Here is a 15058-nt window from a genome sequence, read left to right as displayed (position 1 = left end):
GCTTACAAGATCCCTGAAATAAGATCTTAAAAAATCAACTCTAATATCTTCCCAACTACTGAAGCAACTACATACGTCATTATTCACACTTTTTCTGGGAAATGATCATTGCAAACAGTGGCCTGTGGCTTCTCTATCAGAGTTGTGTGAAATCTCCTGTACGATTTTTGTGGTGTGACTGGAGTCTTTCTGGGGTAGCATGGTTGCAACATGTCTGAGCTGGAGTTACTGGAGCAGACCTTCAGTCAATATGATGCAGTGGAGCCAAGGCATGGAAATATCTGAAGTTTGACTGATTTAAGAGCCAAGCTGAATTAGAAAGATTGGGTGATTCAATGAGTCAGAGCCAAGGAGAAGCAAAGCTAGCAAAGGCAAAACGAGGTAAGGTGAAGCAAGGAGAGATCTGAAACTTGATCAATTTAATAGCTGAGCTGAATTGAAAGGGTCTTGTACTGTTTTTATTGCAGTGACGGAGCTCGAACCCAAGTCAGGGGGTAAAGAATGACCCAAGATTTGGACAATTTAAGCACTGGGCCAGATTGAAATAGTCGTGGTGAGAGACGGGCCAGTTTGGCTCACTGCTCCATGCGATTTGCTCAATTCTGTGCTGGACTGAGGCCTTTGGAATCAGCTGCCTAGTGTTGGCAAAGCCTGGTGTTGTGAACTTCAGTTCTGAATGCTGTTTGGTTGCTTAATTGTTTGTACAATTTGTTTTTTCTCTCTTGCTCTGCACACTGGGTGTCCGATGGTCTTGTTTTGTTTTTAGTGGGTTCTGCTGGGGTTCTTTGTTTCATCCCTGCCTGTAAGGAGCAAATCTCAAGGACATATCAAGTATACATACTTTGATAATACATATGCAATCACCTACCTTATTTTGTATATTTGTTGCATTCAAGTATAACACATTTTCAATTTTTTCCCCTTTTTACACTGCAACCAATCCCAATGACTACAATTTTGCCCTATCATCTACCTATCATTCCTGACAGTCTCATTAATCACTACCTCTGCTTGTAAATCAATGTCCCTATCCTCAATCCTATCACTCCAGTTCCCCTACCCCTGCCAAATTAGTTTAAGCCCTCCCCAACAGCTCCAGCAAACCTGCCTGCAAGGATATTGGTCCACCCCCCTCAGGTTCAGGTGTAGCCTGTCCCTTTTGTGCACGTCATACCTTCCCCAGAAGAGATACCTTATAGGCTGCCTCCTCACCGGTATCCAAAACGGTGTACTTATAATTGAGATGAACAGCCAAAGGTGTACTTTGCCCATTTCCCTTCCTACTCCTGACAGTCACCCATTTTTCTCCCTCCAGCAACTTATGGGTTACTAGCTCCCAGCAGCTTCTATCTATCATCTCCTTAGTTTCCCATATCTGCTGAAGATTCTTGAGCTGCAGCTCCAGTTCTACTGAGGTGCTGCAACTCAGTGCACCTGGTGTAGATGTGGATACCCAGGAGGCTGGAGGTCTCCCAGAATTCCCACATCTCACACAAAGAACACAATACAGCCGCTGGAGTTTTTATTATTGCTCTAATTATGTACTAACAGACAAAGAATGAAGAAGAAAGAACTTAGTACATACGTATCTTGTCCAACTCTGATGAGACAAAGCCTCCCCACTCTAACACAGGTCTAATCACACGATGTCCACCCTACTTATCCCTACTTTTTTGGTATTTGTCTTTGCGAATGTGAGAAACTTCATGCCCCGACACAGGTTCGACTGCGACTGCTCCGATGAAATCCCATGAAACCTCCTTTATTTAATTCCCACACTCCCCAAATTGCGTGAAGCCTTCCACATCGGTTCAACTTCAACTGCGACTTCACCGGCAAAATCCCCGAAAACTCCTTTATTTAAATCTCTCGCTCCCTGACCTGAGTGAAGCTTCCTGCACCGATTTGACTTGACTGTCTTTTATGCACACTTTGAAAGGGAAAATAAAGCGACACCTGCAGTATCTGGTGACCCTTTAATCTCTATTTCGGAGGCCAATGTTAAAACTTCTTTCAGGAGGTGAACCATTGCAAGGCCTTAGTCCCTGATGATGTACCATTAGTGTTCTGAAAACCTGTGCCAACCAGCCAGCGGGATTGTTCAAAGATATTGTCAATTTCTCATTACTGCAGCTGGAGATTCCCACAATCTAAAGGATGACAATCCTACCAGTGCCCAGGAAGAGCAGGGTTTTCATAGCTTGTCACACCGGACAGCCAGCCACTCTAGTATTGTTTGGTTGATGGTGAGCAGGTCATTGTCGGCTAAATCAGGTGAGAGTGGGCAGTTGCACAGAACGTGTTCAATGTTCTGCACCCTTTCGCCATACTCATAGGATTCGCTGGTCTTTAAACCCGACTTCACCATATTGTCTCCCGTCCTACAAACTCCCGCTCTCGCTCTGTTGAGAGTGACCACATCCGTCTGTCAAGCAGTGCCCTGTCTGGCAACGTTTCTGTGGGATCTTGCACAGTATTGTTTGGTGGGGTTCTGGCTTCCGTTTGTTGCCAGAAGTCAATCCTTTACGTCTGGGGGGGATGTTCCGTGTGGTAGTTCCTCCACTGTAGCAAAGCTTTTCCTCAATTTTAATCAGTTGGAAACTGGCAATGATGATGTAGTGGGTGCCGTGGATCCGAGTTCTGTTTACCTTTTCAATTTTTGTTGTAGTGTTGTCTTCGGATCTCTGGGGGAGCAATGCCTGCAAGTCTGTAAATGATGTTAGTGGGTGTGGGGTGCAGTGTGCCCCTGATTATTCAGCGGGCTTCGTTAAGCAATGGATCTATTTTCTTCTCATGGGCTGATCTGTCCCACACAGGTGCCCAGTGTTCTGCAGGTGCATAGCAGAGTGCTAGGGCAGTTGATCTAGGTGTGTGAACATTAGCTCCCTAGTTCACGCCTGGTAATTTTTTCAAGAGAGAACTGTGAGAGCCAACTTTCCCTCGGAGTTTTAGGATGTGGGTGGCAAATGAGAGCGTCCTATCTAGTGTCACGCCCAGGTAAATTGTTGGATGGTGTTTGAGCTTTCTCCCACACTAGGAGATCTTGAGTTTCCGAGCTGCTTCTTGATTCCTCAGGTGGAATGCACACATTTGAGTTTTTGATGGATTTGGGTTCAGAGACTATTATTCATAATACTGCTTCATTGCTTTGAGGACTGCTGTAAGTTGTACTTCAACTTCTTGGAAGGGGTTAGCTTGTGTTGCTATGCATAGGTCATCTGCATAGATAAACCTGCGTGTATTAGGAAAGGTTGGTTGGTCGATTCTGTAATCATAAAATAGTAGAGGTGCCAGGACTGATCCCTGTGGTAGTCCGTTCCTTTGTGGATGACACCTACTCTTAATTCCATTCATTTCTACATAAAATCTGCGATTTTCTAGGAGGCTTCTTATTACTTTGACTGTGGTTTCATTCTGTAACATTTTAGATAATTTCAGTAGAAGACCTCTGTGATTCACAGTGTCATATGCCGCTGTTAAGTCAACGATTACTGCCCCTGTAATTTGCTGCATTTCAAAGCCATCCTCAATATACTGGGATAAATTCAGGACTTGATTGCAGCAAGAATGGCCTGGCCTGAACCCGGCTTGGTCTGGTGTTAGAAGATCTTCGACTAAGGGGGATATTCTTTTCAGTATGAGTCTCTCATCAGTTTATAGAGGGTGCAGAGCAAGGAAATTTGTCTGTAATTTTTAGGAATGTTGGGATCTTAATTGGGTTTTAGGAGAGCAACAACTTTGGCTTCTCCACTTTTTTGGTATTTTTCATGATCTTAGGCAACAGTTAAAAAGGGACAGAAGCCAGTGGAGTGCTTTAGGTTCAAGATGTTTAAGGAATTCATTAAGAATCCCATCTATGCCAGCAGCTTTGTTGAATTTTAGCTGTGATACTTCATCCTTTAATTCTTCTAGGCTGAGAGGTGGGAAGTTGTTATTCCCGTTTCAGAGAGCTGACTCCGTCTCCTGATGTTGCTTTTTTTTTGCCTCCGTTCCTTGTTATTTGATCAACCATTTAGTATTAGTTGGTGGGCAACCTGACTGGGTGTTACAGCAGCAATTCTCTGTGCTGGTCTATTGTCTGAGTTGAGTTTCCGAGCAGTTGCCCATGCCTTCTTACTGTTCTTGGTCATGTCTGTGTTTTTTATCAGTTCCTGCTAACGCTGTTGGCTCTCTTGGCTCAGTAGGGACAGAACTGACTCTCCCATTTCAATTGAGTCTTGACCAAACGGGTCTTGGTCATATAAGTTGACATGCTCATCATAACTTTGCTTGATATCACTAGTCAATCCCTGAATATATTTGGTTCTGCAGCCTCTAGGTATGTTCTGCTGTGCTACTTTCCAGATTAGTCAGACAAATTCATCATAATGATCAGGTTCTGGTGGTATGGTATCGATAAGTTGATCAAGGGATTCTGCAAAATATGTCCAATTCGCTTTTCTCAGGTTAAATCTTGGTAGGTACTTTGATGGTACAGGTCTCAGAACTGGAAGGGATTCTACGTGGACTGGATGGTGTTGTGATTTGGGTATATGTTGGAGGACTGTTAGTGTGAAGAGGTTGGAGAGGGCAAAAGAGCAGGGTGAGCTGCCTTAATGACTGTCACCTTATGGCACTCTCATCTACTATGATGAAGTACTTTGAGAGGTTGTTCATGGCTAGAATCAACTCCTGCCTAAGCAAGGACTGGAACCCACCATGTGGCCTGTCGCCACAATAGTTCTACAGCGGATTCAATCTCACTGGCTCTCCACTCGGCCTTGGACCACCTGGGCAAAGTAATATCTCGTTCAGAGGCTGTTCATAGATTAAAGTTCAACGGTCAACACAATCATACCCTCAGTACTAATCAACGAGCTCCAAATCCTGGGCCTCTGTCCATCATTCTGCCACTGGATCCTTGACTTCCTCACTGGGAGACCACAGTCTGAGCACATCAGAAATAACATGTCTTCTTCACTGACAGTCAACACTGGCCCATCTCGGGGATGTGTGCTTAGCTCACTGCTCTAGTCTCTCTGCACTCAAGACTGTGTGGCTAGGCACAGCTCAAATGGCATCTATAAATTTGCTGATGACACAACTATTGTTGGCAGAATTTCAGATGGTGACAAGGAGATGTACCGGAGCAAGTAGATCAGCTGGTTGAGTGGTGTCACAGCAACAATCCTGTACTCAGCGTCAGTATGACCAAGGAGTTGATTGTGGACTTCGGGGAGGGGTAGTCATGAGAATGCACACCAGTCCTCATTGATCGATCAGCAGTGGAAGGATGTATAATCATAGAGTCATAGAAAAGCACTGCATGGAACAAGGCCCTTCAGCCCATCTAGTTCATACTGAACCATTCAAACTGTCTATTCCCATTGACCTGCACCAGGACCATAGCCCTCTATACCTCTACCATCCAGGTGCCTATCCAAACTCCTCTGAAACATTGAAATGGAACTTGTATTGCAGTACTTGGGCTGCCACTTTGTTCCCTGATATCATGGTTCTCTGAATGAAGAAGCTTCCTCTCATTTTCCCCTTAAACCTTTCACCTTTCACCATTAACCCATGACCTCTATTTGTAGTCCCACCTAACTTCAGTGAAAAAAAGCTTGCTTGCATTTACACTGTCTATATGCCTCATAATTTTGTACGGCTCTATCAAATCTCCCCACAACCTTCTATGTTTCATGGAATAAAGTCCTAACCTATTCAATCAGTTTCAAGTATGTGTGTGCCAACATCTCGAAAGAACTAGCCTGGGTCCAACATATTGATGCAATTACAAAGAAGGCACGACGGCACCTGTGTTTCATTAGAAAAATGAGCAGAACTGGTACATCACCAGACACACATACAAGCTTATACAGATGGAGAGCAATCTAACTGCTTGCATCACCGCCTGTAATGGAGGCACCACTACACAGGACTGGAAAAAGCTGGAGATGTAAACTCTGCCTGCTCCAACATGGGTGAAAGCCTTCCCAGCACTGAGGACACCTTCAAAAGGCAATGCCTCCATCATTATGGACCCCAGTCACCCAGGACATGCTACCATCAAGAAGGAGGTACAGGAACCTGAAGACACACACTCAGTGTTTCAGGAACAGCTTCTTCCCCTCTACTATCAGCAACATGTAAAAACAACAAATTTCCCTATATATGCCAATGATATTAAACTTGATTCTGAGTTTGACTGCAAAACGACAGTGAGGCTATGCTGGTTGAACATAAAGAATAGTCTAGCTCAAGCACAATCTGGCTCAATAGTTTTATTGATTAAAAATAGAAATCAAGAGAGACCTCAATTTAGAACTGGAATGAATATAGTAACTCAATCATAAACACAAGAGATTCTGCAGATGCTGGAAATCCGGAGTAATGCACACAAAATTCTGGAGGAATTCAGCAGCTCTGGCAGCATCTATGGAAGTAAATAGTCGACATTTCAGGGCAAGATCCTTCATCTGAACTGAAAGGGAAGGAGGAAGATGCTAGAATATGAAAGTGGGGAGGGAGGTGAAGGAGGACAAGCTAGAAGGTGATAAGTGAAGCCAGGTGGGGGTGGGGGGGGGAGAAATGAAATAAAAAGCTGAGAGGTGGTAGATTGAAAAAGTAAAAGGCTGGAGAAGGATGAATCTAATAGGACAGGAGATTGGACCATGGGAAAAGGGAAGGAGGAGGAGCACCAAGGGAAGGTGATGGGCATGTGAGGAGAGGAGATAAGAGGCCAAAGTGGGGAATTGAAGTAGAGGGAAGGTGGAGGAGTAAAAATTACCTGAAGCTGGTAAAGCCAATGTTCATGTCATCAGGTTGGAGGCTACCTAAACGGAATATGAGGTGTTGCCACTGTAACTTGAGAGTAGCCTCATCCTGACAGAAGAGGAGGTCATGGCCCAAAATGTCAGAACAGGAATGGGGATATGAATTTAAGTGGTTGTCCCCTGTAAAGTCCTGCTTTTTGTGGATGGAGCGGTGGTGTTTAATATGGCAGTTCCCTAATCTATGTTGGGTCTCACCAATATAGAAGCGGCTGCATTGGGAGCACCAGATGCAGTAGTCGACCCTGGAAAATTTGCAGGAGAAGTGTGCCTCACCTGGAAGGACTGTTTAGGGCCCTGACTAGAGGTTAGGGTGGAGGTGAATGGGCAGGGCTATGCGCCAGGAAGGAGATTAGTGGGGCGGGAAGAATGGACAAGTGAATCACAAAGGGAATGACGCCTGTGGGAAGCAGAGAGTTGGAGATAGGCATTAAGATGTGTTTTGTGGTAGGGTCCTTTTGAAGATGGCAGAAGTTGTGGCAAATGATGCATTTGATGTAGAGTCTCATGAGGTGGTTGGTGAGGTTGAGGAACTCTATCCCTATTAAGGCGATGGGAAAATATCCAGGAAATGGAGGAAATATGGGTGAGGGTAGCATTATTGGTGGAGGAAGGGAAAGCCCATTCTTCAAAGAAGAAGGAGATCTCTGATGTCCTGGAAAGGAAATCCCCATCCTGGGAACAGATGCAGTGGAGATGAAGGAACTGAGAAGGAAAGGGGAGGCATTTTTACAGAAGACAGGGTAGGAAGAGATATAATCAAGATAGCCATGGGAATTAGTAGGTTTATAAAAGATATTGATAGGCAGCTTGTCTTCAGAGATGGTGAAAGAGAGAACGAGAGAAGGGAGAGAGGTGTCAGAAGGTGAACTTGGGGGCAGCGTGTAAGTTGGAGGCAAAGTTGTTGAAAATGACGAGCTCAGCATGGGTGCTTGAAGCAGCACCATTATAATCATCAATACAGCACAGAAAGAGTTCTAGATTATTATCAGGAAAGGCTTGGAACATGAACTGCTCCATGTAGCCAACACAAAGGCAGGTATAGCTGGGGCCCAAGCGGGTGCCAATGGCTGCACCTTGAAGATGGAGAAAGTGAGAGAAGCTGAAAGAGAAATTGTTGAGTGTGAGGACCAACTTGACCAAGTGGAAGACGGTGGTGGTTGAGAGGAACTGGTCAGGTCTATTGTTGAGAAAGAAGTGGAGAGCTTTAAGGCTGTCTTGTTGTGAGATAAAAGTGTATAGGGACTGAACATCCATGGTGAAAGTGAAATGAACAGGGCCAGGAAACTGAAAGTTGTTGAGGAGATCAAGAGGATGTAAAATGTTGTGGATGTTGGTGGATAGGGACTGAACCAAGGGGAATAAAATGAGCACACACAAAATGCTGGGGGAACTTAGCAGGCCATGTAACATCTAGGGAAAAGAGTCAACGTTTCTGGCTGAAACCCTTTGGCAGGACAGGAGAAAAAAAGCTGAGGAGACTTAAAAGGTGGAGGAGGGGTGAGAGAAAAACGCAAGGTGATAGGTGAAACCTGGAGGGGAAAGGACGAAGTAAAGAGCTAGGAAGTTGATTGGTGAATGAGACAGAAAGCCATGAAAGAAAGAAAAAAGGGAAGGAGCACCAAAGGGAGGTGATGGGCAGACAAGGAGTTAAGGTGAGAGAGGGTAAAAGGGTTGGAGAGTGGTGAAGGGGTGGGGGGATTGGAGGGCATTAACAGAAGTTGGAGAAATCAATGTTCGTACCATCAGGTTGGAGGCTACCCAACCGGAATATAAGGTATTGTTCCTCCGACCCAAGTGTGGCCTTAACATGACGGTGGAGGAGGCCATGGATTTACATTTCAAAATGGGCATGGGAAGTGGAATTAAAATGGGCCACTGGGAGATCCCACTTGCTCTAATGGATGAGCGTAAGTGCTCAGTAAAGCGGTTTCCCAATCACTGATGTACAGGAAGCCACACCGGGAGCACTGAACACAATACGTGACTCCAACAAACTTACAGGTGAAATGGCACCTCATCTGGGAGGACTGTTTAGAGCCCTGAATGGTAATGAGAGAGGAGGTGTAGGGGCTTTTCCACTTGCAAGGATAATTTCCAGGAGGGAGATTGGTGGAGAGGGATGAATGGACAAGGGAGTCGAATAGGGAGTGATTCCTGCAGAAAGCAAAATGAAGTTGAGGCACGTGGATACATTCAGTAGGGCAACAGCAGGCAGTAACAATTGGCCTACCTGAACAGTCAGGTTTGTGGATCTTGGTTAGGAGGTTGAAACAAGCAGTGCGGGGTAAAGTAATTATGATTTTGGTGGCAACGGATGGCTGATCTCCAGATTTGATAAGGTTGGTGATAATGCAGGAGACAAAGACCTGGGGGAGCTCAGACATAATCTGATTTTCTACTAGAGTAGGCTTAAATCACCATGTGATCTGCCTTTTAATTTTTTTTGAATATGTTGCTCACCACTGTATGATGTAGTTAAGGGAATAGCTTAAATACTTTTGGAAGAAAAATGTTCAGATTCAGAATCATTTATTTATCATGTGTACATCAAAACATACAGTGAAAAGTACCATTTCTGTTACCAACCAAGACAGGCTAAGGATTCAAAGTACATTTATTATTAGAGGATCTCTGCAATATACAACTATAAGATTTTTCTTCCTGCAGGGAGCCATGAAACAAAGAAACATTGTGGAACCCGTTCAAAGAAAGCAGAAAAGCAAAAAAAAAGAACAAATCACACAAACAGCAAAAGAAAAACAAGTGAATAACAGACGGACTATTAAACATCAAACTACAGAGTCCTAGGATAGCTATATACTTAGATTGGTTGTCTGTCCATAAAGCAATGCTTGGCACAAGAGTGTCTGTATGTAAACTGTCTAGGACTGTTCAGTTTAGTGCAGTACAGCTTACTGTAGATGTCGGATTATAAGCCGCTACTTTTTTCCCACATTTTGAACAGCTTTGAACTCTGCGGCCTTTAATACGGTGCGGCTAATACATGATTTTTTTTCATGCCGCCAAAAACATTTTGCCTCGTAACAGTAGACCAATAAAATTGATGAGTAGTTCACAGAGGTCCAATGAAATTGTACGATAAATCAAGCGCACTTTCACAATTAAATTATTGTAAATCAGTCATTTGTACTCACCCTCATCAACATGGAAAACACTCGAAGAAAAGCATTGTGCTGCCTTTATGGCAGTTATTTAGTTTATAATATTTTTGCTTAGTAATTCATTTTCTAGTTAAAGTTAGAAGTGTTTTAACTATATTTGTTTTCTGTACTACATCGCGGGATGCTATGACGTCACACCCGGTTTCGCCGCGTCTTGTGGGATACCGGTTTGCGATAAACGGGAAGGAGGGGGGCGAGCGGCATTACGCGAGCGGCATTGGATCTGAGCGAACGCTGCTTTTAAGTTCAAGGCGATCAATAACTTTTCCTGGTAGGCTGCAGTATATATATTTTTTACCAGTCGTTAGGAGATATTGGAATGTTGTTCAGTAAAAAAGTATACACAACGTATATTTAAAAGTAGCCGCGTTACAGGCACGGTTTGAAAAAAAGCATTTGCAATATGTATTTGTTTATGTTACCATATGGATTTAATTAAAAGTTAAAAAATCCTTACGTGTAATATCTTTCTGTGTAAATATCTCATATTACAACGTGGGACACCTGCGGCCGAAAATCCGGTGCGGCCGAAAATCCGGTGCGGCCTAAAATCCGGTGCGGCCTGTACAAGTAAAAAATTGATTTTCTTTCTAAAATTAGAGCCAGCGGCTTTTAATCAGGTGCGCTCTGTAGTCCGGAATCTACGGTAATTTAGTGCTGCATCAGTCATTGACTGCAGGCCACAGAGCCAGTTTGCATCAAAATGCCCCAATCAATATAGTGCAGTGCAATATAGCAATTTAAGAAAATAGGAGAACCAGAAGTGCATATAATATGAACTGCAGAGACCAAACCACAACCCATGGCAATAAAACCTTTCCCAAGACCCAAGTCCCGTGCTCCTTCCTCCAGCAGCAGTGATTGAGAGGGAGAAGGAGACTAGTAAAACACAGGCAGACAGTGCTAAACACCCTCTCACCTTCTGTTGTCATTCTCATTGATTTCAATCTTACTCACACTTTAATTGGCAAGTGGAGAGTAGCGGAGCTGATCTTGGGTTTGCAATCTGTTATTATGCCGCACACTCCATTCTCAGCCTCGCTCTCAACCACGCCCAATTCCCTCAGGGACAGCAAAAGCTGAAGCCATCCAGCAAATGTGGCCACACATTCTGGCACCAACATAGCATGCCCAACTGTAGAAATATGCAGTGAGAATACCTAGATAACAATCAGGGTTGGACTGTAAAATGTTATGATACAAAAATAATCTGGCATTCCAAATGCAAAGAATGCGAAGATGTAAGCATATACAAGAATATGGAATAATCTGGATCTGATCAGCAGAGGAAGAATATAATAATAAAGAAAACAATAAATATTAATATATTGGATAACTATATACTTAGATTGGTTGTCTGTCCATAAAGCAATGCTTGGCACAAGAGTGTCTGTATGTAAGGTGGCTGACAGGAAATGATAAAGCAGGGGTGGGGGGTGTGGAGGGGTGAGTTAATGGGTGGAGGTGTTGATCAGCCTTACTACTTGGAGAAAGTAACTGTTTTTGAGTCTGGTGATCCTGGTGTGGATGCTACGTAGCATCCTCCCTGATAGGAGTGGGGCAAATAGTCCATGAGCATGACGTTACTGGCCTTTTTTGGGCAGTCTTTGAGGTATATGTCATTGATGGCGGATAGGCTGGAGCAAGTGATGTATTGTGGAAGTTCTGACCACCCATTCTAGAGCCTTCTTGTCTGCTGCAGTCTAGTTTCTGTACCATGCAGTGACGCAGCATGTTATGACGCTCTCTACTGTGCATCACCAGAAGGACAGGAGTATTGATGTGCATTGTCCAGCTTTCTTCTGCCTCCTCAAAAATTAGAGGCATTGGTGAGCCTTCCTAATTGTGCAGGATGTGTTCTAGTATGCAGCTGCGACAAAAATAATTTGTTCTTTTTTACAAGGTATATTCAAACAATTAGATTCAGTGGGGTTTTGACACTGTGGACTCTGAGAAGATGTTCCCCCTCATGATGATATCTTTGGGGTCTTTGTTTCATATAAGTGATTGCCCAATTTTGGTGGTGATGTGAAGGAAGTTCTTCACTTACAGAATCCTGAGTTCTTTATCGTGACAGCTATAGAGATCATGTATTTGTCTATATTTTAAGAATGAAATGTTGAAATGACAAGGGACTGAGGTGGTATTAGAGAAAGCACTGAATCTGCTATGATCTCATTGAATGCCAAGAGCTGGCTGACCACCTCCTGCTCCTCTTTCTTGAGTTTCTTATGCTCTGAGTTTAATACAGATGCCTGTTTCATTTTCAGGTGATTTATGCATATTTGAAGATGGAGAATATGGTGACAGCGATGTTTGGAAACCAGAACCCTGCAGAGTTTGCGTCTGTGACAAAGGGGAGGTCGCCTGTGAGGAAATAGTTTGTGATGATGTCGACTGCGCTGATGCAGAGATCCCCCATGGAGAGTGCTGTCCAATCTGTCCAAACCCTGTAAGAGTCTTTCTATCGCATTTTCCATTTTTCTTAAAATGCTGATATTTAATTTGCACCTAGAATTTGTCTTTCAGGATTGGATATCGATATAATTTGTGTGTAATGTAAAATATAGTTAATTGTATAAGTAATGGTGATCCAGAATTTCAGTTGTGTGGCATGGGATGCATTCTTCAGCAACAGTCATGATGTAGTGAGTAGGAATTACACAATAACGATCTGGAAATGTGTTTGCTACATTTAATGAACATCAAGGGAACACGTAGTGCAAGAGTAGAGTTCTCCTTCTCTTCCACATTTAAAAGATCTGGTTCTGATGGAAAATCAGTCTGGAAAGTTAGGGAAAAAATAAATTGCAGGTTTAGCAGTATCTGCGGAGGCAAGAGGATGGGCAACGTCCCAGGCAGAGACCATGAATCAGGACTGGGAGTGTATGGGCAAGATAGTTGAGAAAAAGAGATGAGCTGGAGAGGTGAGACAGTGGACTGGTAGGTGATAGGTGGAACCAGGTGAGGTTGTAGGATCATGGGCAGATGGAACCAGAAGGTCTAGAGTGGTGTGGGGAGGGAGAATCCTGGAATGTTAAGTGGAACTAGATGGGGGAGGGGTAATAGAAATACAGAACTAGGTGGAGAAAGGGATAGAAAATGTTAGTCAATGGAGAATGAAAAGTTGAACAAAGAGAGATATAGCCTGGATGGACTAGTAGGAATGGGATGTTGTTTCATTATTCAAAAAGGGAAGTACAGATAGCCCAGGAAATTATGGACTGTGTCTTACTTCAGTGGTTGGTAAACAGATGGAAAATATCCTGAGAGGCAGGATTTGTGAACATTTGGAGAGGCATAATATGATTAGGAATAGTCAGCTTGGCTTTGTCAAAGGCAGGTCGTGCCTATGAGCCTGATTGAAATTTTTCAGGATGTGACTAAGCATATTGATGAAGGTAAAGCAGTAGATGTAGTGTATATGGATTTCAGCATGACATTTGATAAGGTACCCCATGCAAGGCTTATTGAGAAAATAAGCAGGCATGTGAACCAAGGGGACATTGTTTTGTGGATTCAGAATTGACTTGCCCACAGAAGGCAAAGAGTGGTTGTAGATGGGTCATATTCTGCATGGAGGTCAGTGACCAGTGGTGTGCCTCAGGGCACAGTTCTGCGATCCCTTTTCTTCGTGATTTTTATAAATGACCTGGATGAGGAAGTGGAGGGATGGGTTTGTAAATTTGCCAATGACACAAAGGTTGGGGTGTTGTGGATAGTGTGGAGGGTTGTCGGAGGTTACAGCAAGACATCAATAGGATGCAAAACTGGGCAGAGAAGTGGCAGATAGAGTTCAACCCAGATAAGTGTGAAGTGGTTCATTTTGGTAGGTCAAATATCATAGCAGAATATAGTATTAATGGTAAGACTCTTGGCAGTGTGGTGGATCAGAGGGATCTTGGGACCCAAGTCCATAGGACATTCAAAGCTGCTGTGGAGGTTGACTCTGGTTAAGAAGGCATATGGTGCATTGGCTTTCATCAACTGTGGGACTGAGTTTAAGAACCAAGAGGTAATGTTGCATTTGGAGTACTGTGCTCAGTGCTGGTTGCCTCCCTACAGGAAGGATGTGGAAATCATAGAAAGTGTGCAGAGGAGATTTACAAGGATGTTGCCTGGATTGGGGAGCATGCCTTATGAGAATAGGTTGAGTGAACTTGGCCTTTTTTGCTTGAAGTGACAAAGGATGAGAGGTGACCTGATAGAGGTAGATTGTTGCTGAGTACTCACAGTGTTCTGTATTTAATATATCAAAAATAATTGAGTAATATTGTTTGATTAAATATTCTTGGTTTAAATAATTCATTACGGTTACACGTCCAAAGTGGGTGAATGGCATTTGTTGTCATGCTGCTGTGCGATGCATGCACACTTTGCTTAAAGTAAAAAATGAAGTTAAACTCAACATTCCTGTCTCCCTTGTTTTTCTTTCAATTAGTTTTTTTATGTTTTGGAGTTCCAAAACATGACACACATTGCCTCATAGATTCATAGATAACTATCCCTGAGGCAATGTTGTTTCAGCTGTGTAAAAGACTACAAATGAATTCAGGCAGGTGATTTAATTTTAAAAGGTACATAAAATCTAATACTTTCAGTGATGTATATAGAACAGTATAGCACAGTGCAATCCTCTTGGCCCACGATGTTGTGAAGACCTTTAAACCTACTCCAAGATCAAGATCTACCGCTTCCCTCCCACGTAGTCCTCCATTTTTCCTTCATCCGTGTGCCTACTTAAGCATCTTTTAAATCTGTCTAATGTATCTGCCTGTACCACTGCCCCGGCAGTGATTTTCAGACACATACCTACCTCAAACATACCATCTTCTATTTTCTGCACGCATCTTAAAAGTATGCCCTTTCATGCTCCATTAACCATTTCCACCCTGCGATAAAGGTACTGGTTGTCCACTCTATCAATGCCTCTTATTGTACTATATGCTTCTATCAAATCACTTCTCATCCTCCTCCATTCCATAGACAAAAGATCTCACTCACTCAGTCTATGCTCATGGGATGAAAGAGGATAAGAATGACTTGATAGACGTGTATAAG

At 43.3% G+C, this 15058-nt stretch overlaps 1 protein-coding gene across 2 annotated transcripts in view; it reads left to right on the top strand.

Annotated features, from left to right (window-relative positions):
* The window catches only part of LOC140728383 (uncharacterized), a 120355-nt gene that overhangs the window by 27009 nt on the left and 78288 nt on the right, over positions 1-15058 (top strand). For both annotated transcript variants that reach the window (XM_073047010.1, XM_073047009.1), the window contains exon 2: positions 12268-12449. In XM_073047010.1, the coding sequence (XP_072903111.1) occupies positions 12268-12449 (182 nt within the window). The remainder of the gene's footprint in view (positions 1-12267; positions 12450-15058) is intronic.

Source organism: Hemitrygon akajei, chromosome 5 (genome assembly GCF_048418815.1).
Source record: "Hemitrygon akajei chromosome 5, sHemAka1.3, whole genome shotgun sequence".
In the NCBI taxonomy this organism is placed as follows: domain Eukaryota; kingdom Metazoa; phylum Chordata; class Chondrichthyes; order Myliobatiformes; family Dasyatidae; genus Hemitrygon; species Hemitrygon akajei.
Note: the sequence above shows the minus strand (reverse complement) of the source record. Positions and strands in the feature narration are given on the sequence as shown.